General features: G+C 37.7%; 1 protein-coding gene across 4 annotated transcripts in view; it reads right to left on the reverse strand.

The window, feature by feature from the left end:
- Nucleotides 1–958: 958 nt before the first annotated feature.
- Hmgs (hydroxymethylglutaryl-CoA synthase) overlaps nucleotides 959–24414 on the reverse strand; it is a 245140-nt gene continuing 221684 nt past the window's right edge. Inside the window, exons 8-9 of one of the 4 annotated variants that reach the window (XM_067141585.1) lie at nucleotides 20673–20905; nucleotides 959–1562 (exon numbers count right to left, since the gene is read on the reverse strand). In XM_067141585.1, coding sequence (XP_066997686.1) covers nucleotides 1450–1562; nucleotides 20673–20905 — 346 coding nt within the window. In that variant the 3' untranslated portion in view covers nucleotides 959–1449. The remainder of the gene's footprint in view (nucleotides 1563–20672; nucleotides 20906–24414) is intronic. The other 3 variants (XM_067141595.1, XM_067141613.2, XM_067141604.2) reach the window with 3 other exon arrangements.

Consider the following 24414-nt stretch of genomic DNA (forward strand, 5'->3'; position numbering starts at 1 on the left):
GATTTTTGTAAAATTCTATATCGAAATTATTATTATGGAGTAATTCTGGAACTCGGTATATGCGCAGATGAGAGGCAAATTATTCCATTCTTTTCATTTAATCAAGATTATTGTTGTGATTCTTTTTTCTGTTTCTTTGTTATTGTGATTTTTATTACTATTAAATCTGGTTGATGGATTTCTTTCTTTTGTTTGGGTTCATATTTGTGGTGGATGATGCTGTGCACTAGTATTATTTTCGTATTGGATCATTCTTGAACTTCTTTCTGGGATGGTTTATTTCCTGTCTTATTCGTGCATTACCGTATTCCAGGGCCTCCTAAAATTTAAATTTAATAACCGGCATTTAAATCCTCTCTTAATATTTTGTTGGAGGAAATGTTAAATTCAAAATACTATACATTATTATTGTAATATCGTGGTTGTAGGAAACTGAAATTTGTTTCTCCCATTTCTTAATGATACGTTTACTCTCCTAGGTACTGCCCTATCATCCTTTATGTTCTGGGTCCTCCACGCTAGAAAATTTAATGCTGCTGACCCCAACGGTAAGCGTTTTGCTTCTTGAGCTCATTTTGTGCTATTTATGGGTTTTCGTTGTTATGCCTGTGTCTACCTTAATGGGGTTGCATACGCAACAGTCAATACAGGTCAGCATTAACAGATGAACACTTGCAATCAATTTTGATGATAGGGAGTACTAACTTTGACCCCCAGTTTGGTGAAATGTTATCTCAAAAATTAAAAAAAATTAAAAAACAAACAATTTCATTCATTTTATTAGTAAAATTGTATTTCTAACAATAATTTTAGTCTATTCAGTATTTCTTTTATGTTACATTTTTAAAGTAAATTTATGAAAAAATTTTTCTTAATTTAAGTAGACTTACCTAAAAGAATCCTTGAGTCACCTTCTTGGCCCGCAGAGTGTAAAATATTTATTTGGCCCTTTATAAAAAATGTTTGCCGAACCCTGCTCTGTACCACCTAGCTGGAAGAAAACTAATAATATGATTGCCTACAATGTCTTAACCCATAAAATTGATCAAAAAACAATTTTGCATTGAGTGTTGTTAGTTGAGGTGTGATGTGTCTTTTCCACTTTTACTCATCTCCACTACATGGCGTTACTGCTGCAACTATACAAGAAATACCCTGTCAATGATTGGTATGACAGCTAGATTATAATATGTGAGCACAAGTTACAGAGCAAGATGAAAATTAAAACTGAAGTGGAATATATAAAATGCTTTTATTATTTAAAAACAATATATATGCATCCATAAAAAGTTTTATAAAAATTAGCTGTAACAATATATATATATATGAACGTATAACTTTATAAACTACCAAATACACAACTTTAAAATGCTGCAATGTCATGAACGCAAAATTAAGTCTTCAAAACCGACGCTGCCAAATAAATTGAATTTCACGCATCTAGATATCTTAAGATACTAATGGAGACCGCTTGTAGGTGCGGCGATGCTTTTCATCTTTATATTCCAAGTACCATGTTCCTGGGAATAATGTGTCGATTGGACCCTCTGGTGTATATGGAGCTGTAATCAAGAGAATAATTGGCTTAGATAACAGATGACACATGTTATTCATTCATTCATTCATTCATTCATACATACCACATATCAATTACACATGTAACAAAGCAAACTTAAATTTATTATAGTGAATTACAGTACATTAATCATCTTTATTGGCATAACATCCATATCAGTTTTAAAGTAAATCACATTTATTAGGTTGGTACTAACATATTTAGTCATAACTTTAAATTAGATTTTTTTGTCTGATTTAGTTTGAGGATTAATCCCAAAACTATAGGTAAATTCTAAACATGAATAAAATGGAATGAAAATTATAAAATAAAATTTCAGCTTCCTTTCTAAACTACTGTCATTGCTAGATGCTGCTATTCTGAACTTTAAAAAAAAACTCATCCCGAGGTGGTGCAGCTCTTTTCAGGCACACCCCCATTGGAGATGAGCTGCATGTACCATTTCAACCACATACCAGCCCTCCTGCCATTCTTAAATTTCTGGCAGTACCGGGAATCAGGTAGCAGGTAGGGACCCTCTGCGGAGGCAGCCCTACCCAGGGAGTGGCGCCCCTGCCTATGTGAGTCCCAGAGCACACTGACCCGGTGTGTATCATCTGGTAAGAGTCACAGCTCAGGGTTACGGGTGAAGACCTCAACGGCAGTGAAGGCGGAGATGAAGATCATTGGTACGGCGGAACTGGCGGAAGAGGCATCCTTGCTTTTTGGGATAGTTGGTGTCAGGTCAGAATATATTCTGCTATCGTATGCGACAGTAGACGGTACTACCTGCGACTGTCTGGCCGAGGGTCTGGCGGCCGATACCAAACCAGGCAAACTAAGGGAAAACCAATAGCTGCGAGCAGAGGAGTTTTCCCTTAGAAGATTGGATAAGATGAGACCTTTGTGTGGGAAATAACACATAAATTCATCAGCTGCTGCCTTGCAGTGAGGCAGGGGACTGCCAAAGGCTAAGGGAGACCACCCTGAAAGAAAATCATCTAGTACGTTAGGCCTAGCAAGTCAGTACAGGAGTACAATGCAGTTGCTTTCAAAATGAAAACGAGCCTTGGAAAGAAACATATTTTGAATGTCGACAATACTTCAAGTACTCTTGGAACTAATGACGACGTCATGTCCGATGTTCATTCAAGATGCACGAGAAGACCCGATCATAGAAACAAGCTTCGGATTGGAACCTTAAACATTATGACTCTAACAGGAAAATGCAACGAAATCACAGATTTAATGAACCGTAGACATATTCACATCCTAGGGCTAAGTGAAACCAAATGGAAAGGTTGCAACACAAGAATGTTAGAGGACGGATATAAATTATACTGGAGTGGTAATCCTGCAGTAGCGAGGAATGGAGTTGGTTTTATACTCCATAAAGACATTGATAGTGTAACAGATGTCTCCTTCATCAATGAGGGATTAATCAAAGCTAAAATATACCTAAATGGAGAAACTCAAACTGTAATCCAAGTTTATGCTCCCCAGCAGGGTTGTAGCGATGACCAAAAAGCAAGCTTCCTAGAAAAACTAGAGGACATCATTGATGAAGAGAACATAATGATAAATGGGGATTTTAATGCCCAGGTAGGAACTGATAGGTCAGGTTATGAAGGCATTATTGGTCCATATGGATTTGGTAATAGAAATGAGGAGGGTGAACTTCTGCTTGATCTATGTACACGAAACCAACTTCTGGTGAAGAACTCGTGGTTTCCGAAACAGGATAGCCACAAGATAACGAGATACAGTTGGGACTGTCAGTATAGATCAGTGACAGACCTTATCATCACAGATAGGTCAAGTGGAGAAAAGGTGCATGATGTAAAAGTGATACCTAGTGAGAGCCTTGATAGTGACCATAGACTCCTCATTGCAGACCTAAAAGTCACCAAACCTATCATTAAAGTAGACAAGAAGAAAAAACCACAAATTAAAGACTGGAAATTGAAAGATGTGGAAGTCAAACAGCAGTTTCAAGAGGAAATCAGAGCTAAAATACCAATAACAGATACAAAGAAAGGTAATGAAGAATGGAATGATTTTAAGGAAAGTCTGGTTGGTAGTGCAGATAAAATATGTGGAAGAACAAGCAGAAGAGTGAGAGAGAAAAGAACATCTTGGTGGAATGATAAAGTGAAAGAAGCCATAATGAAAAGTAATAAAGCCAAAAAACTTCTTGATGTGGCTAAGTCTGACAGAAGAATCAACAGTGACCAAATAGACAACAATAAATTGGAAGAGATAGCAAAGGAATATAGATACAGAAAGCTGGAAGTCAAGAGAATTGTACGGGAAGAAAAAGAGAAAAGTTGGAAAGAATTTACAACTAAACTGGAGGAAGACAGTAAAGGGAATATGAAAATGATATATGGAATAGTTAAAGTAAAAGATCAGATAAAGAAGCAATTACAGCTCTGGAGACAGCAGATGGGAATATAGTTCGCAATATGAAAGATATCACGGATACAACGGGGCAGTATTTTGACAAGCTCCTAAATGGCCCTAAAGAGATCTCTGTTGAGGATGTAGGACAGAAAACAATAGAGGAAGATATCCCAATTACATGGACAGAAGTAGAGCAAGCTCTCCACAGGATGAGAAGTGGTAAGTCAGCAGGAGCTGATGAAATTACAGCTGACATGATTAAAGCTGCTGGTCCACCAGGAATACAGTGGCTGTATAGAGTTCTCAGAACAATATGGAAGGATAATGAAATACCTGAAGATTGGACAAAAGGGGTGATAGTTCCTATCTTTAAGAAAGGGAGTAGAAGGAAAAGTGAAAATTACAGAGGCATTACCCTCCTATCACACGGCCTTAAAATTATGGAGAAGATCATTGAAGCCAGAGTAAGGGATATGCTAGAGCCTATCTTAGAAGAGGAACAACATGGTTTTAGGACTGGAAGAAGCACAACAGATCTGATATTTGCTTTGAGGATGTTGGCAGAGAAACACTGGGAAAGAGGAAAAGACCTAATTATTGTGTTTATGGACCTTGAAAAGGCGTATGATAATGTTCCTAGATCAACTATTTGGAAAAGTCTTAGAAAACTTGGTGTACCGGAGTACCTTATTAGGAAGATCCAAATGCTATATAGTAATTGTAAAAGCTGTGTCAGAATTGGAGATGGTCACTCTGAATGGTTCAATACAACCAAAGGAGTACAACAGGGAAGTGCCTTGTCACCACTTCTATTCATAGCAGTTATGGATACCATTTTAAAGGAACTAAAAGGAAAAGGTAATAAAGATCTTCAGGCTCTGGTGTTTGCAGACGATGTGGCAATATGGGATGAAACAGAGGAGGGAGTGCAAAATAATCTGAATGCATGGTGTAAGAAGTTTGATGACTATGGAATGAAATTGAACCCATCAAAAACAGTAGCATTAAAAATCAGCAGACCTTATACAGAATGCAACATAAAAATACAGGACAGAGCTGAGAGAGAAATAACAAACAGAGTAACCAAAGGCTCTAACTTTTACAGCATCGTTAGACACCTACTATGGGATCAGAAAGTCCCACAAAGAACAAAAATGACCCTGTACAAGTCATATTTCATTCCTATCCTTACATATTCTCTGGAAACCTGCACACTAACATCAAAGGATTATAGTAGGATTCAAGCCTGTGAAATGAAATTTGCCCTTCAAAAGACCTGACTTGATCATGTGAAAAATGATGAGATCCGATCTAACCTAGGTCTAAATGAATCGATGGAGGAAAGACTTAGGTCATCTAGACTTACATGGTTTGGGCATGTTAAACGAATGAATAGCACAAGGTTACCATGTGCTTATTTGGAAAAGAGAATAACAGGTAGAAGACCAGCTGGAAGACCAAGAAGAAGATGGATGGACCAACTGAGGGAAGACGTGGAGAGAAGAGGATGGAATTGGGAATCTGTCTTGGACAACGAAATGTTTTTGAATAGGCAACTTTGGAAGACGCTCGTTTTCAAACACCCTACCCGGCTCGCTGGAAGGGCAAACCGATGATGACCGGGAATCAAACCCGGGCCCCCCCAAATACAGCAGCTAATAACACTAACCGTTATGCTACGGAGTCAGACTATTCTGAAATGAAGATGATGTTATTCTGAACTTCAGTTATTTCATGTCAGAGTTGGCAACAGTTATGTTTACATAGTTTGGGCATGTTAAACGAATGAATAGCACAAGGTTACCATGTGCTTATTTGGAAAAGAGAATAACAGGTAGAAGACCAGCTGGAAGACCAAGAAGAAGATGGATGGACCAACTGAGGGAAGACGTGGAGAGAAGAGGATGGAATTGGGAATCTGTTATGTTTATGTTTTATTTTATTTCTTTGTAGTGTAAAACACTTGAAGAAGCCCAAATAAGCACATGGTAACCTTGTGCTATTCATTCGTTTAAAATGCCCAAACCATTTAAGTCTAGATGACGTAAGTCTTTCCTCCATCGATTCATTTAGACCTAGGTTAGATCGGATCTCATCACTGAGTTGGTACTGGTAAAAAGATGTGCTACGATTCACATTCATTAAATTATACTGCAAGGAAAAACATGCAACATCCTGAAGTAGAGTTTAGCGTCTGTCCTGGCGTCCGTATTTATTTTTTAATTATTTGCTGATTCTCTGTATTTTCATCTAATAATGTTAAAATGAACTTTTTCCAACTGGAAACCCATTTTCGTAAACTTAGACTCACTTCTTCCATAACCTTTGACTTCAGCTGCAGCTTGAACTTTTAAAACTCCTGTAGTATTTGACTAGTATATTATCGCTGGTCGAAGTCAATAGTCAAAGTTGGCGGTAGCATACGGAAACGGAAGCTAAAGACAAATAATTTTCGTCCATATTGCTGCTTAGTTGTGCCACAATCCTTGTGATCTACTCTACAACATCTGTTGGTACGTTAAATGTATTATAGGGAAAAGTTCACTGCTGAATTGGAGACAAGATATAAATGCTTCAAAAAGGGCCGCACCAACGGAGAAGCCATGTGTCTAGTATGTAAACCAGGAACATACGTTTCTCTGGCTAATCGTAGAGCTATGGATTTAGAAAGTCACATTACAATGGGCAGACATAAAGCTAATGTTCAAAGTGCATCAATAATGTGTTGACATTTTTCAAAAAGAACACATCACTAAATGAAAATGCAGAGAGAGTTCTTGTGTACCACAATGCTGTTCATCATGGGAGCTACAAAACTATGGATTGTATGTCTAAGCTTCCATCTAAATTATTTCCTGAATCTGAAATAGGGAAAAATATTCACTGTGCTCGTACAAAGCCTGAGGCCATTGTCAATAATGTACTTGGACCTCACTGTGTAGAAAGTGCCATTAAACAAGTCAAAGACGTATCATGCATTGGTGTTTGTACGGATGGCAGCAATCATGGGAATATAAAACTGTTTTCCTGTGCTCGTGCAGTATTTCGACTACAGGAATGGAGGGCTGCAAGCAAAGTTAATTGACCTGCTGAATGTAATGAAAATGCTGCAACAATCTCTTTAGTGGTGTTAGATGTCCTGCAACAAAATGGAATTTCGGAGAAGTGCATTGCTTTTGGAGGAGATAACTGCAATATGAATTTTGGTGGCTTGGAAAGAAGAGGAGATAATAATGTATTTTCTAACCTCAAATCTCAGCTTAATAAAACCTTGATTAGAGAAGGCTGCCCAGCACACGTGTTGCATAATTGTGTTCAACATGGAGTTGATTTATTGTCGACTGACGTTGAAAGCATTGTGTTAAAAGTGTTCAACTACTTTTCTACATTTACCATAAGGAATGAAGAGCTAAAAACTTTTTATGAATTTGTTGATGTGAATTACAAATCCCTATTGAAGCATATAAAGACTTGTTGGTTGTCACTTTTTCCAGCTGTTGAAAGGATGCTTGAACTGTATCCAGTTAAGTGAAATGTATTTAATATTTTGCCAGTCTTTAATGTAAGTCTTTCAAGTCTTCATGTTGAAAAGGAGAATAATTCTATTATTGAAGTGAAACAGGCACTTGAAGAAACTGTTGGCATTTTACAAGCTCATTTTTCAAATAATTTTGTTCCTATGAAAGTGAAAGACATGATGAAAACTTTGAAGGAGGAAGGGTTGCAGGAAGACAGTGATTCCTTCATGAAAGAAGTCCATGATGTATATAATGCATGCCTGGAGTACCTTGGAAAATGGTTACAACCACTTGAAGAATTCAGTACTTTTAAATGGATGACCTTAACTTCAGATTTCAACTGGAATGACCTTGAAGATACTGTTAAATATATTAGTGCTAAAGGTGTACACATTGATGATGTTAGATTATTGGACCAATTTGTAAATCTTCAAAGGTATGTTGAAGTGCAAAAGCAGAATGAACATTTCTTGAAGGAACCAGTCCATAAAAAATGGGCTGGTTTTCTAAATAGTGTCAATATTGCATGTACTGCCAAGCTACTGAAATTGGCAGAAGTGTATTTTGCAATTGCTGCACATAATGGCAATGTAGAAAGAATGTTTTCTTTAATAAATGCACAGTGGACGAAAGAAAGAAATAGGTTAAGTGTTGACTCTGTGAAATGGTTGGTGTCAGTGAAATTTAACAAGAAAGACTTCACTTGTAACCAGTTTTATGACTATTTAAAAGACAATAAGGAGTTGCTCAATAAAATAAGCAGCTCTGATAAGTACAATCAACATGAATAAGGTGTCAGTGATATTCCTGCTTTCGAGACTTCACTTGTGGCGAAGCAATATGAATAAGGTATGCTAAATAAATGGTTTTAACAAAACATTTAAGCAGTTTTAATGCTGTCCTGGTTTTGTCCTGCTTTTTGAACTCAAAAATCCTGCTTTCGAGCCTTTGTCATCTGGTAACCCTATCCTCAAAGAATGTGTTCAGTGGCAACAGAGTGCTGCAAGGGAGTGATGCATCAAGATATTGGAGATCGGTTTTCCTGAACTCTCTTTGTGTGTAATTGCTCGTATTTGTATTATGCCTTTGCTCACTAAGCATCGCCTGGCCGATCACTCCCCGGTCAAAGAGAACGCTCGTTTTCAAACTCTGATTATTGTAGATAAATAAGGTAATCCACCTAATCAATACAATACAAAATTATTACTTTAATTTATTTTAATAATGGTACTAGTTTTGAGGTTTGTTATCAATCAACATGTCACCATTTTTAAACCGAGCAAACCGCTCGTACACTTGAGTTTTTCCCATAGCATCACCTTTAAAACATTTTCAGCAGCATTTTTACTGAGTAGAAAACAAAATTTCACAGCTGCACATTGTTCACTTAAACTTGCCATCATAAAAAACCGAACAAGAACAAAACAGTGCTAACAAAAACAATCTCTGCACATGAACAGAACAAGCCAGGTCGACAACACAGGCGGCACTGAACTGACAATGAGTTGTGCTATACATGCCTAGTGGCAGAAATGCGCACTACACAAGTTTTGCCCATGGTAATGTTATTCCGGTTATTTTTTGGTACCCCCTCGTAATTCAGTATTAGATATCGGTACCAGCAGAACTAAGTAACAAGGAAGATTTACCAGGTGAATTAGATCGTGCAATCAAAGAAAAGTGATGCAAAACGCATTCACATGACTGTTAAACATCAAGAACAAGATTAATGAAGAAAATGTTGGAGTTGCAGAGGTCAAAGAAATGGGAAGGAAAGTCCAAGTTTCCTATTCATTACTACAAAATAAGAATGAAGAACTGCAACAACTTGTCGATAAGGTGTTAAATTTGAAGATAGATGCTGGTCACACAGATGCAGATGAAGAGGCTACACTGGCTGATTGATAACTACCAGATCCAGGTTCTTGAAATAGAGCAGTGTGTCAGTCAGATTTTAACCTCAAGAGATGCCCTGCTGTATAACAATAGTGCCAGGAGCAGTGTGGACATTACACACATGAGAGAGTCAAACTCCCAAAGGAAGTTTGATGGTGATGTGCAGCAATGGTTACAATTTTGGGGTCAGTTTGATAAGATAGTTCAAGATCCAGACATTGCATCAGAGGATACATTTCAATACTTAGTACAAGCAACAGTGAAAGATTCTCGTTCTAGGAAAGTCATTAAAAGTTTGCCACCAACTGGTGAAATTTAAAGGCGGTTTGGCAGGGAAGATCTTTAAGTGGAAGTGTATGTGAGGGAATTGTTAAAACTGGTTTCACTACAAATAACCCAAGTTCAACATGTAAACTATATGACAATTTAGAGCCCAAGATACAATCACTTGAAATGCTAGGTGGTACCACAGTTAAATATGCAACTATGTTGTATCCATTAGTAGAGTCCTATATGCCAGAAGAACTCCTCAGAGCTTGGCAGCAGAGTTCCAATTTTACACACACAGATGATTCCAAAGATAGGTTAGATAACCTAAAGAAGTTCCCGGAAAATGAGGAAAGGATTAACTTCACAATTTCAGATTTTGGTTTAAAGATATTCTCAAAAGCCATCTTCACAATAATTTGTCAGCAAAGCAAATGACTACTACTGTCTAATGACTAACGTAGACTAATGTAGATTAGAAAAAGAGGTTAAGTTGTGCCTTTTGCAAGGGGCAGCATAATGCCTCACGTTGTTTAAAGGTTCAAAAGATGGTGTTAACACTAGAATGACAGGAAAGTTAATTTTGACAACAAAGCTATTTCTAGGTACGACTGTTTTTAAATGGGTAATCCATGCCAAATGAAATTTCATTACTTTTCTCTAGTTTCTGAGTTTGTTAAGCATATAAAATATTTCTTTTGAAGATTTCATTGCAACTGAATAAATCAATGTTTTACATAGAACGAAGAGAGCGACCAAAATAACTGCCATATAGTTCTCCCTATTATTGATTTTTCTCAGTTTCATTTCCTCGTGCTAGCGGTGTCATGGGTTTCAAATTCAAACATCTGTAGCTATGTGTTTCAACAGATAGTGCGGAACTGAAGTTAGTTGGAATGTCTAGGTGCAAGGGTCCGAGTATTGACAAATGCCCTGTATTTCTTGAGGAACTCTTAAGAATTCCAATTATGGTGGCGGTGCCAGTGATCCAGAATTCGTGGTTCCTGTTGGAAATGAGGAACATGTCAGGAGTACTTCACAGGAAGAAATGGATTTTGATGGCACCATTTCGTACCCAGCAATCGATAATCAGCGCAACACACCCTTCACTCTTCATAGGAAGGAACGGATTGTTTATTTATTTATTTATGACACATGTCTGTAACAGAGTTGCACTCCAATTACAACAGACACTACAAAATATAGTACAATAATACACATTGCAAAACAGAAAAATATCACGAAAAATTAACAACAGATTTTGAAAAATTATAATAAACAAATTTAGAGGGGAAAATGACAAAAACTGCAACAGGTTATATACAGATCAGGATTAGATAATACTGCAATTGCTGACTCCTGATTACATAAGTAGAAAGAGCAAAAACTTTATGTACAAGCGCACACATATGTCAACAGGTCAGATGCATGATTAAGAGTGTAAAAATATCTCGGAGTTTATAGACAAATTACATTTGGGTTATTGACAAACAGACAGTGTACTGAATTCTATTTTCTTTTTATAAGATGCTGTTTGTTAAGAATGTTTACGTATATTCACTAAAGAAAATCACTGGACATTTTTTGAAGTCTGTTAGGGACATAGAGAGATCTATGTCGTGGTTTCTGAATAAGTCATTAAACGTATTACACATCCTTACTAATGGCAAATTTTTATGATAAGGGGTTGTAAAAGTACGTCCGGTTAACGCAAGTTAGATTTGCTTACATTAAAATTTATTCTGGCTAGTAGATCACCACTATCTATAACGCCATTTATAATTTTGTGTAGAAACAGTTGTTGGTATAATTCTCGGCGAGCGCTTAATGAATAGTATGTAAATTCTTCTAATAAGTGACGATATGATATTCTCAACCTATATGCTGACTGATTATGCTTCCTGTAATAAATAAACCATAAGACTCTCTTTTGAACCTTTTCAATTTTATTTACAGTACCGGTCAAAAGTTTAGGACCACATGAAGAAATCACGAAATATCATCCAGAACCTAAAATTGTGCCACTAGTCCTCTGTAATTTTCTTACTGAGCTCTCACATCAAACACGATATATGTCACCTGATTTCATTGAGTTAGTCCAAATACTGTAGAAGTTATGAATTTTTATCTCTTGGAAGGTCACACCAAAAAATAAAAATTTTTAGTAATATGATGTACTGAATACTCTAATTGGTTGCAAGTATCACCAACAAGATTTTTCTATAGACTTAGGAATAGGTGGGGGCCATTTTAGTATAAATATAAAAATACTGAAAATATGCGGCACTGGTTTTTTTTTTTTTTTTTTTTTTTTTTTTTTTTTTTTTTTTTGCGTGTTTTGTTTTTGAACCAGGGCCAAAATTGTTGATTTTTCTTTGCCTTTGTCATGTAAGGCCTAAGGTCTCAGGGCGAGCTATCGGCGTCAAACTTATCTGCAGTGATAGTTTCATTTGCACTCTGTGGATGGCATCCAAGAACACATTTCTGACGCCGATAGCTCACACTGAGACCTATGACAAGAACAAGGAAAAATTGACTATTTTAGCGCTGGTGTGAAAAAACAAAGTAAACGCACAAAAATGGATGCCGCATTTTTTCGGAATTTTTATATTTATACTAAAATGACCCCTAACTATTGCTAAGTCTCTACAAGTCTCTACAAGAATCTTGGTGGTGATACTTGAAACCAATTAGAGGATACAGTACATAATATTTCCAAAAATGTTGACTTTCTGATGTGATCTTCCAACAGTTAAAATTGTATAACTTATACAAAACTTAGCGTAAATCACTGAAATCAGGCAAAGTATATCATATTAGATGCAAGAGTTCAGGAAAAATAATACAGAGGTGTAGTAGCAAAATTGTAGGTCCCAGATGGAACTTCATGATTTTTTTAATGTGGTCCTAAACTTTTGACCGGTACTGTATATGAGATTTGTAATTTGGCATCCATATAATGGATGCATATTCTAATTTTGACCTCACAAATGAGTTATAGAGAACACATAAAGTATTAACGTTATTTAAGTCCTTCCCGTTTCGTACGATAAAACCTAGTTGTTTCAGTGCTTTATTTACTATTATTTCAATATGTGCACTGAATGATAAGTTACTACTCATTGTAACTTCTAAGTCAGTTACGGACTCGACTCGTTTTAGATTCTGTCCGTTCATGAAGTATTCACACTGAAAAGGATCATTCGCCATAGAATAGGTAATCACGAAGCATTTGCTGACATTAAATGTAATTTTGTTCTTGACGCTCCACACATAGATATTCTCAATGTCCCTGCTTAGAGAAATGCAGTCACTAACATGTGATACCTCCTTGTACAACTTAAGATCGTCAGCAAACATGAGGCATTTGGAATTTACAACATGTGGCATATCATTTATAAATAACACATAAACAGCAGTGGTCCTAAATTTGAACCTTGCAGTACACCTGAATTAACATTGAACACAAAAGATTTGGTCTGATGATAGGTGACAAACTGGTATCTGTTATGTAAATAGGAGGAGATAAGTTTTAGCATAGGACTGTTAAATCCAAATCCAGATAGTTTTCTAAGAAGCACATTATGATCAATCTTGTCAAACGCTTTCTCAAAGTCCATATAAATCACATCAACAGATTTATGACTGTTTAAAGCATTAGCTACATCTTGAACTAGATTTGATAGGTTTGAGATAGTTGACCTACCAGGATAGAATCCATGCTGATAAGGTGAAATGTAGCTTTTAACATGATTAAAAATCCGGAAAAAATAATTGTTTCGAAAACTTTTACGAAGGCACATATTATAGAAATGGGTCTGTAATTTTGTACATCTGAATGATTTCTGGCTTTATATATCGGGCATACCCTTGACGTTTTCCACATTTCTGGGAACACACCTGTATCTATTATAAGATTAAATATGTAACATAATGGTTCCATTAATATATCTGAACAACTCTTTACTATGTAAGGAGGAATCCCATCTAGCCTGCTTGACTTAGTAGATTTAAAGTTTCTTTATAGCCTGAATATACTCCTTTTCACCTACATGTGAGACTGGGAGTGAAGAGTTTGTTTTCATGGGATATCCCACCTCATAATTACCCTTGTAACTATTACTTACATATATCTTGCTGAAATATGTGGCAAAGCCATCAGCTATTTGCTTAGCGCTTTGCAAAGGTTCACCATTTAAAGTCATAACCCCGGGGAATGATGTATTTTTCCGTTTATTTTTAATAAAATTCCAAAATGATGATGGATGTATATTTATAAGTTCTTCGGAACTTCTTTTGAACATTTTGTATGCATTTTCGATTAATGATTTCGAAAGCTATCTCGTCTCTTTAAACACGATCTTATTGTGTTCCGAATTCTTCATACGTTTCCGATAATATAATATAATAATAAAATATAATATAATATAATATAATATAATATAATATAATATAATATAATATAATATAATATAATATAATATAATATAATATAATATAATATAATATAATAATATTTTACCGTTTCAATAATTTCCTTCATAAACCAAGGTGGATACATCTTCTCGGTTTTTATTTTCATTTTTGGAACAGTTTTGTCCAATATCTTGTTAAAAACATTATAGAAGTATTTTAAAGCTTCATTAAGGTTTTTAATGTTTTTTAGATGATCCCAGTTTTTTCTCTCTAGCATTTTGTAAAGACTATGAAAGTCTGCTTTTGAGAAATTGTGCATTATTCTTCCAGGATTATAAATTTTATTCGTTTTATGATGAGTTTCAAAATCTATAAAGAGGGAAGGATGATGAAAATCTTCACTAACCAACGGAAAATCATTTTTTGTAATGTTTCGTTAGTTATATTGGTCAATATTAAGTCAAGTGTCCTTCCGTTATGGTTCTTTAACACAGTTCATTGATTTAAGGTCATGATAGGAGAGAAAGTTTGCTAGAGCCCGGTAACAGGGACCTTCCTGCGTTAGGTCATATTGATTATCACTTATTGCTGGTAGGTTAAAATCTCCAGCTATTATTATCCTATTAAATTGAATATCTGGACATTCATCAAATAGTTTGTAAAAAGACAAGTATGTTTCCAGTTTAGAATTAGGCGAAAAATAAAGGAATAGACATTTCTTTAACGGATATTGGAAAAGGTTATGGCCCAGTGGACTTGTTAATGGGGGTAAATGTAGCAGGTCGACTTACAACAGGAAAGTTGGTTTGGTTACAATAGAAATCGATTTGTGTTGGACTAAAAGGGGGAAAACTCCATCAATGTACAAATAATCTAGCAGTTGAAGTTAATAATTTAATTAGTGAAGTTAAAAAATCTCTGTAGTTCTGATACGATTATTATCACAGACTCAAATGCCACAAAACCAAAGAAGAGAAGTATCAGGAGATAAACATGAGTTTCATAAGAATGTCAAATTGAAAGATGAAGGTCGATATGAGGTGGCAATCCTTTGGAAAGAAGATCATCTACCACTTCCAAACAGCAGGGATTTGGGACTGAAGAGATTAGACTCTACAACCAAGGAACTTCAAACTCAGAATCTTTCATTCTTACAAAAACTTCCTGACAGAATGAGAAAAGTTCTGAATAACTGAAAAGGTGCCATCCAAAGAACTGGATGAATATGATCACTACTTGCCACATCAAGCTATCATCAAGGAGAACAGCACCACTAGGGCACGTCCTGTGTCTGACGCTTCTGCAAGAGAGAAAAATTATCCATTCCAAAATCAATGTTTGGAATGTGGACCAAACCTTATAATAAACTGATCCCTTCTTTATTACTGACATTTCAAGAAGGGAAGTTTGGTGTCCTAGCTGACACAGAGAAGACTTTCCTCCAAACCAGTATCTGTCAAGAAGATAGAAATTGGCTTAGATTTTTCTGGTGGGACTCATGTGAAAGAAGACTAAGAGTTCTTCACCATCAAATTGTGGTATTTAGCTTAAAATGTAACCCTTTTCTACTAAGAACAATTCTTAACCATCACTGAAGTCAGACTAAGGTTGGCTTGTGGCACAAGAAAGAGCTGATGTTGATGTTAATAACGTAATAACCACTGCTTTTTTTTTTTTTTTTTTTTTTGCTAGTGGCTTTATGTCGCACTAACACAGACAGGTCTTATGGTGACAATGGGACAGGGAAGGCCTAGGAGTTGGAAGGAAGCGGCCGTGGTCTTAATTAAGGTACAGTCCCAGCATTTGCCTGGTGTGAAAATGGGAAACCACAGAAAACCATCTTCAGGGCTGCCGACAGTGGGATTAACCACTGCTGAGACAGAATTCAAGTAATTCATTGATGAAGCACAAGAAGTGATATATGAAAGAAGGTTCAGACTAAGAGGTTGTCAAGCTAACAGCACCGGTAATGCTTTTAACCTTGTTGGACAGACCACAGGGTTAAGTTTACTATGGAGCCTGTAATCAGATACACAAATATGGAACTTAGGATAGTTATAAAATTTTATGTTGGGCAAAGTTACCACAAGATTCATCCTTCCGATCACCCAAAAGGTTTTTGATTTCATTGGTATAGTTGTCTGTTTGTACTGATTCATAAGTTATTGTTACAGAAGATCTGGATAAGTGGTAAATCCTGGGATGAATAAGTTGATACCAGCATTAAAGAATGATGACTGGTATAAGTATATTTCTCTCCTTAAAGAGAAGAAAGTTCCATGCAGGTTCCATTACACCATCGGTGCTACCTTTTGTGATGCACATCCACAGGCTTAAGCTGTAGTTGTATTAATAAGACTGGAACTCTATCATAAGACAAGAAATCATTTTCTGGCAGTCAGATCAAGGATAATCCCACTGAAAGTAGTAAACAATTCTTGATTGGAATTAATTGCTGCAATGGTTGGGGCCAGTTTATGTAATTCTGTGCTAAAAGTACTGAACTATCAGAATATTTTACACTTATGGACTGGTTACAATGTTAGCCTGGATACGAAAAAAGAAAAACATGAATTGTATTTGTAAATGATTGTGACTTCCAGCTGGATCTGTCCAACGTCATTGTCCACAAACTGCTACCTCCTCAACATAGTGCAATTCCAGCATTCTGCTGCCACAGCTCTCATGGTTAGGATGTTTACTGTACTGGCCTTCCTCTCAAGCTTCTGAATGCAGGTGCAGTTCTTGGGGCACGGTCTCCAGAACAAGACCTCTGGTTCCCTGTTGGTGTTTGGTGGTGAAGCCATACTCCTGTAAGTTTTGCACACAACAAGCAATCTCTCCCTCTAGATTTTAAACATCTAGAAGCCACATCAAGGCAGGAATATCGGTGCGCAAATGGAACAATTGATCGTACATGTATTTGTGACAGTGCTTTAGGTTCTTCACGACATCTAGTAGTTGAGAGCAGGTCACACAGTAGTTCCTCTCTTATTGTCTATAATTTTCTCACAACAATTATTATCTTTTTAATATTACCAGAATTTCATTTTAGTTTCTATAGATTGGTCATAGAGGAGAGATAAGCCATAGTTCCTAGGAATGTTAGGACCCATTCACAATGCAACTTAAGGGCGTAACATAACCGTAACCAGTCTTAATAACTGGCAAATTACTATTCCAAGATACTTGGTACAGAGGTATTGGATGGCTAGAAACACTTCCTTTTGACATTGGTACAAAATGGTCATTATGGTGCTCCAATCTCCACCATCTTTCAGATATTTCTCTTCCTCGATGGATAGGAGCTGTAAATTCACAATTTGAGACCTCTACATTACAGGTTTTCTGTGATGCATCAGAACGAGCATATGGAGCTGTTATATACCTGCGTATGGAATTTAACAATGACACGACAGTGTGACTAGTATGCAGCAAAGCTAGATTAGCACCGATAAAGAATATCACTTTACCTCGTCTAGAATAGCTTGCAGCGTTAGTGGGAGCGAGACTTCTACAATATTTCTGTAATGCCAAAAATTATGATATTACAAAGGCAACAATGTGGTCTGACTCACTTTTACGCTTGGGTGGATTCGCAGCAAACCTCATCGTTGGAAAACGTTCGTCTGCAATCGCGTTACCAAGATCATCTCGCACACTTCACCATCACAGTGGATGCACTGCCCAGGACAAGAGGAATTCAAGCCCAGGACCTATAATTGACTGAAACATGGTGGTATGGTCCTAGCTGGCTTCAAGCTTCACCACAACACTGGCCTCAAGATTCCATATCTGAACACAATACACTCCCAGAATTTAGGACAACTACTCATCAAACACTTGCCGTTACCATTCAAAATCCCCTTCTTGATATATCCAAGTACAGTTCCTACTTCAAACTACTCCGAATAATAGGATGGATTTTTCGTTTCATGAATAACATACATAACTGAGAAATACGTTACCGCAAACTGACGGCTTCTGAATGGAAACCAGTCAACATTATCTAATTCTCACGGCCCAACAAGAAAGCTTTCCTGAGGAGTATAAAAGCTTTACAGGAGCATTTAGCACTGCCGAAGAACTCTAAAATTAAACGTTTCCAACCATTTCTACAAGACAATATGATTCGCCTAGGAGGTCGACTTCAGTTCACTGACACATCATTTAATGAGAGACACCCACTCCTTCTCGATGGCAATCATCACTTCTCTCATTTGTTGATCAGACAAATTCATATTAAACTGCATCACCTGAGACTGAGAGTAGTACTTTCAGAACTGCGGTCACAATTCTAAATCGTTTGAGCATGACAAGCCATCAAGAAAGTTCTTCGAATGTGTTTACCTTGCACAAGCTTGCAAATAACCCTCTCGGGCAAGTTCCTGAAGCTCCATTACCAGCAGACTGCGTTAAGTATGCAATTCCATTTGAAGTCACAGGTTTGGATTTCATTGGCCCGCTGTATGCAAAGCAAGGCAACACAGTACAAAAGGTGTATGTCTTATTACTCACTTGTGCCACTACTCGAGCTGTTCACCTGGAACTTACTTCCGACATGACTGTAGACAAATTCTTACTCGTCTTTCAACGCTTCACCAGCCGTAGAGGAATTCCATACACAGTATATGCAGACAATGCTACTACCTTCCATGCAGCCAATAAGGAACTCAGAGAAGTAACTACTATCCTTCAACAAAACAAAACTTCCCAATACTTTGCAACCAATGGAATTAACTGGAAATTCATTGCTCCATGTTCTGCTTGGTGGGGAGGATGGTGAGAGCGTATGATTGGCACAGTTAAGTGGTGTATTAGAAAGGTCTTAGGATGCAGACAAGTGGACCATAAAACACTTAACACAATTCTGGCCAGTGTGGAGACCGCAATAAATTCACGTCCATTACTCCAGGATGAAGGGCCTACCACTTTAACTCCTGCTCACTTTCTAAACCTCGGAAGGTGATTGACTTATATCCCTACTGGATATGAACCACTTCTGCACAAAGACTAGAATCGATAATTCAGACTTCAGCAACAAACCATCTTATGAAAAGATGAGCCACAGAATATCTCTGGGAACTGAGAAACTATCGTTATGTCCAGCAGACACATGGAAGATCAGTTCCCTTACGAGTGGGAGATGTAGTTCTTCTACAAAACGACTCACACTGCGGTCATATGTGGGAGAAGCACTCATCCAAGAGTTATGACAAGGACGAGACGGCCATATCAGGACGCTGATACTCCACACGACTGACGGTCATCAGATTACACGTCTAGTGCAGCTGGTCATCCCACTGGAGGTGGCGAGGATGTGGGAGTCTGAAACTGATCCATTTTTCCATCCTCTCTGGCTGTGACTTGTGCTCTCTGAGCATCTAAGAGCATTGTTAGGATATGTTGTTGTATCATCTAGGATATAGATTCTTTGAAAATAAAAATGGTAGCACGTAGTTGACTGGAAGTGATCCCCCTTTTCATTTTAATCTATTCACTACACAGAGACTGACATTACCTTCGCCCTTCCAGATGGGTTCTGCAATACTGGTCCACCAGGTGGAAGGGATCTCATTTTTTCAAGGCACTCATTAAAGAACCCTGCTTGGTGTACCAACTTCTTCCAAATATCTGCCAGGATGTCATGTGGTCCAGTTGCCTTGCTATTTTTCATGGCAAGAAGTAGCTTTGACAAATTAAATTCTCCACCATAAACATTTTCTGGCAGACACAACACAAATTTATATTGGCCACTGCCAAATTCTTAATTTAATTCTACATCTTCACTGAAAAGAAAAACAAAGGATTTAGAAGTCCTTACAGACAGCCACATGAAGGTGGCTCAGTCCTGACAGCCAAAATGTGTATGCTCTATGAACATATTTAGTCAATCCTCACAATGATTAAGCATCTATATCTCTAACAAGATTACCAAAGTAACAAGCTCATTGAATATTGCATTTTCATGACCGCATTGTTTTTGAAATCGACTATCAACCTATTAGGTCGTGTTACATACATTTAGTACATCTCATCAACATGTACTGGTGGCCTAAGCAATCTTTGTTCTGTGAACAAAAATGGCTGTGAACAAAGATGGCAATCGGGAGGTTGTGGGTTTGGATTCCACTGGTGTCCGGTTGGCCATTTTTGTTCCGTACTTAACACCTCTTCAACATGTACTAAATGTATGTAACACGACCTAATAGGTTGAAAGTCGGTTTCGATTACAATGCGGTCGTGAAAATTGACTTGGCCTTCAACAGGCGACTTAAACGCACTCTACAGTGTGATAGCAGTAGTGCCAGACCTGTAGCTTAGATCCTTTCCAAAAGAACAAAGTTGGCCTAGGCCACCATAGCTCAATTGGTAGAGCAACCGACGCGAAACCGGTAGGTTGTGGGTTTGGATCCCACTGGTGTCCGGTTGGCCATTTTTGTTCTGTACTTAACATCTCTTCAATACGTACTAAATGTACCTAACACGACCTAATAGGTTGAAAGTCGGTTTCGATAACAAGCTCATCGTTACTATTTTATAATCAAAGCATTATTAGCCTCAATTACAGCATTACAGCAAGTAACATCTAGCACACCAATGAAGTAACTACTCACCTTTACGATGATTTCTTTCTCGTGTCTCCATTATTTCAGAGAATTTCTCAGGTGGTACAGACTGGCGACTTTCCAGCATTGGTTTTATGTACGCAAGATTGCTGACTAATTTATCCAAAGAGCTGCCCTTAGCAATATTATTTGTGATGTGCAGGGAGAACATGGAAGAAGCCAAACCTGAGCCATACGAGAAAAGGGCCACCCTCTTCCCAGCCAAATTCTCCACCTTGTTGCTGAAATCAATCACATTTGTAATTATAATGTGATACATGCTATCAAAATAATCTTCTACTCAAAAAAAAAAAGAGAAGAAAATTAAAACTATAATAAACCAACAATCTTGGAACATGGGCATTTTTAAAAAAATGAAAAAAATGAAAAAATTTCCAACCATTATTTTGCTTATTTGGCTTTCATGGCTAATGTCACAAAGAATACAGAAGACATTTTCTAGGCCATGGTTCAATAGGGTTCTAGCTCCCAATGTTTTACTGTAGAATAAATATGGTATTTTCAAGGTTTTTCTCTCTTTGAAGGTCCAATTACTGGGCCACAGCCTATAAGCCTGAAGAATTTCTTCTATTTTTAAAAGTAATGTTTTACTAACTTATTCTGAAAGCACAGGCAAGGTAATGTATATATTTAGTCACACAATTGTCCCACTTCACCTGAATTTTCAGTTTCATTCACCAAAAATTGACAATATACCATAAATCAAAGTTTAAATATGTTCATGTCACCAATGAATAATCATGTATGTTATCAAAATCTTCGGTGGTATTACTGTATGCAGTGTAAGGCAGTATTCAAGGTTAAGTTATGTTGAAATTTTTTATGATTGCTGCTACTGTGGATTCAAATGCAGTACTACACTGAAAAATGTCATACTGGAGGCTCATATCAAAATTCCAAAAGCATTAAATATATTTTTAATTAATGACACTCAAAGAAATCATAAAGAAACAGGAAATAATGAACATTCTAGCTGGAATTTTTTTTTTTGCTAGTGGTTTAACATCGCACTAACACACCAAAGTTTTTCAGTGTTGCAAGGATGACGGGTTAGGATTGAGAAGGTAGCAGCTGTGGAATTAATTAAGGTACAGCCCCATCATTTTGCCTTCCATGAAAACAGGAAACCATGGAAAACAACCTCAGGACTACAGTTGGTGGGATTCAAACCCACCAACTCCCGAAATCAAGCCCACAGCTACCCGACCCTAACCGCATGACCAACTTGCTCATTACTAGGTGTTGTGTAATTGTTGTTGGCGTCATTGCAATAGTAATGCCATGTAGTGGAGATGAATGGCAGCAGAAAAGACAGAACACACCTTAACTAATGAAAAGATCTAAATGATTATTTTTTATTAATATATATATCACACTCATGTTCATTAAAAACAGAACACCCTGAAAGACTAGAGATAGGAAGTTCACATTCACAGGACATGTTCATTAGTATGTAAAGCAGAAACGATTAGCATTTCAGTCACCTAGGTTCAGCATGTGTCCTGTTGCCTAGTAGGCACCGAGTCCTCCATGGGCTGATGGCATTGACGCGTATAAGGCGCAAATGATGTCCTGGGGTATAGCCATCCATGCTGCATTCACCTGGTTCCACAGCCATCTTTGGTGGTTGGCAATGGGCCACAGCACCCATCGTTTCACCATATCCCACGCATTTTTGATTGGCGACAAGTCCGGTAATTGGGTGGGCCAGGGCAACAGTCTGACATCCTGTGACAACAAGAAGGCATGTGTTTGTGCAGCAACATGTGGTTGCGCATTGTCCTGCTGAAATATGGCGTTATGCAGGAAGGGTATGCTATGGGTCGCAGGACGTCATTCATGTAGGTCCAACTTGCCACAGTGCCCTGGACGTGCACCAACTGTGATTTGTGGTTGTACCCAGTAGCATCCCACACCATAAGGCCTTGAGTTGGTACTGTATGTCTTGTGCGAATACAGTCAATGTGTGCCTCTCCCCTTGTCTGCGGCAAACCAAAGTATGGGCATCATTTTCAAACAAACAGAACCTGGATTCATGCGAAAACACTACCTGCTGCCATTCCTGTCCCCAGTGACGTAGTTCCATACACCATTGCAGTCTAGCACGTTTATGCACATTAGTCAAAGGACGGCGGAGAAGTAGATGATGCACCGGTAACCCAGACTGTAATAAACGGGGACAGACGGTCATTCCTGATAGTGTACGATGTGCTACACTGTTCCACTGTTGCGCCAGAGCCGAGGAGGACGCAGATCTGTCTTGCAATGCCATTTGGATGAGATGTCGATCTTCTTGGCGGGGGGGGGGTTCTGGGTGCTGCGACCAGATCCATCTCATCTTTTTATACGGCCTTCTGTGAACCATTCTGTACACACCCATTACACTGCCGACACACTTCATCCCACACGAGCAGCAATTTCCCGGATGGATGCATCACGTTCTCTCATGCCAATAATGTGCCCTCTTTCAAACTCACTTATATGACGGTACGGTTCTCGCATAAAATCTGCGAGGCATCCTGCACACCTGCTTAAGTCACACTGATCCATTACCTTCAGTTTATAGCAACAACGAGAGCCACAGGCACATTTTACCAGTTGGTGGTGGTGCGCCGAGATATCGATGTGGACCTTCAACCTGAGGGCCGACATTGTTCAAATGCTAATCATTTCTTCAGAGCATACTAATGCACATGTCCTGTGAATATGAACTTCCTATTTCTAGTCTTTTAAGGTGTTCTGGTTTTTATGAACATGAGTGTACATCATAATAATAATACAAGGTGGACATACTAGTTGAACATGTAGAAAGTGCTCTGCAAAAACTGAAAAGCTTAGCGAATGCATTAGGATACATTAACCCCTTCAGACCTGAATTATTTTTACAGGCACTAAAAATTATTCGGTTGTAATTTCCACCTTAAAATAGTCCAAACAAATGAAAAATTATGTTTCTTTGAATATTTTAAAATTTTATTCAGAAATATGGCATGTCCATTATAGTGGACACATGGTCTCAACAGTCACAACTGAACTGTTATAACTGTACAAGTAGATTTACATTATAAGTTCATTTATTTCAAGTTACCTGACCCAGGTTAAATACATTTCATAGGTTTCTTGTGTATTAGATGTCTTTTTTTCTCATGATTCGTGAAGCTAAGGACTTTTCCTGTGGAAAGACAGGAAGCAGTTGTGCCTCTGTGGATCCGTGGTAGAGTGTCGGCCTCCGGATCCCAAGATAGCGGGTTCAAACCCGGCAGAGGTAGTCGGATTTTTGAAGGGCGGAAAAAAGTCCATTCGACACTCCATGTCGTACGATGTCGGCATGTAAAAGATCTCTGGTGATACATTTGGTATTTACCCGACAAAATTAATTAAATCTCAGCCATAGACGCCCAGGAGAGATCCGGTTTACTCTAGGTCCGCTAGATGGCAGACAGAGTAAACCGGAACGTCGAAATTGACGAGCAGACAGCCAGATGGCGTCAAATCGAAATGTCTGCAAACGGTAGCTGAGGCCATACGATTATTATTATTATTATTATTATTATTACGAAGCAAAGATGGATATTACATTTGTCACAATACACATGGAGTTTCCCTGTGCACCCGGTGTTCTTACATCGCGCTGCTTCGTCTTTCTCATCATAATTGGGCATATGATCTGTCAAATCTCTCTGGATCTCAACAGTTAGTCAAATTTCAACCTTCTGCTTTTTCACAGATG

Source organism: Anabrus simplex, chromosome 1, assembly GCF_040414725.1.
Source record: "Anabrus simplex isolate iqAnaSimp1 chromosome 1, ASM4041472v1, whole genome shotgun sequence".
In the NCBI taxonomy this organism is placed as follows: Eukaryota; Metazoa; Arthropoda; class Insecta; order Orthoptera; family Tettigoniidae; genus Anabrus; species Anabrus simplex.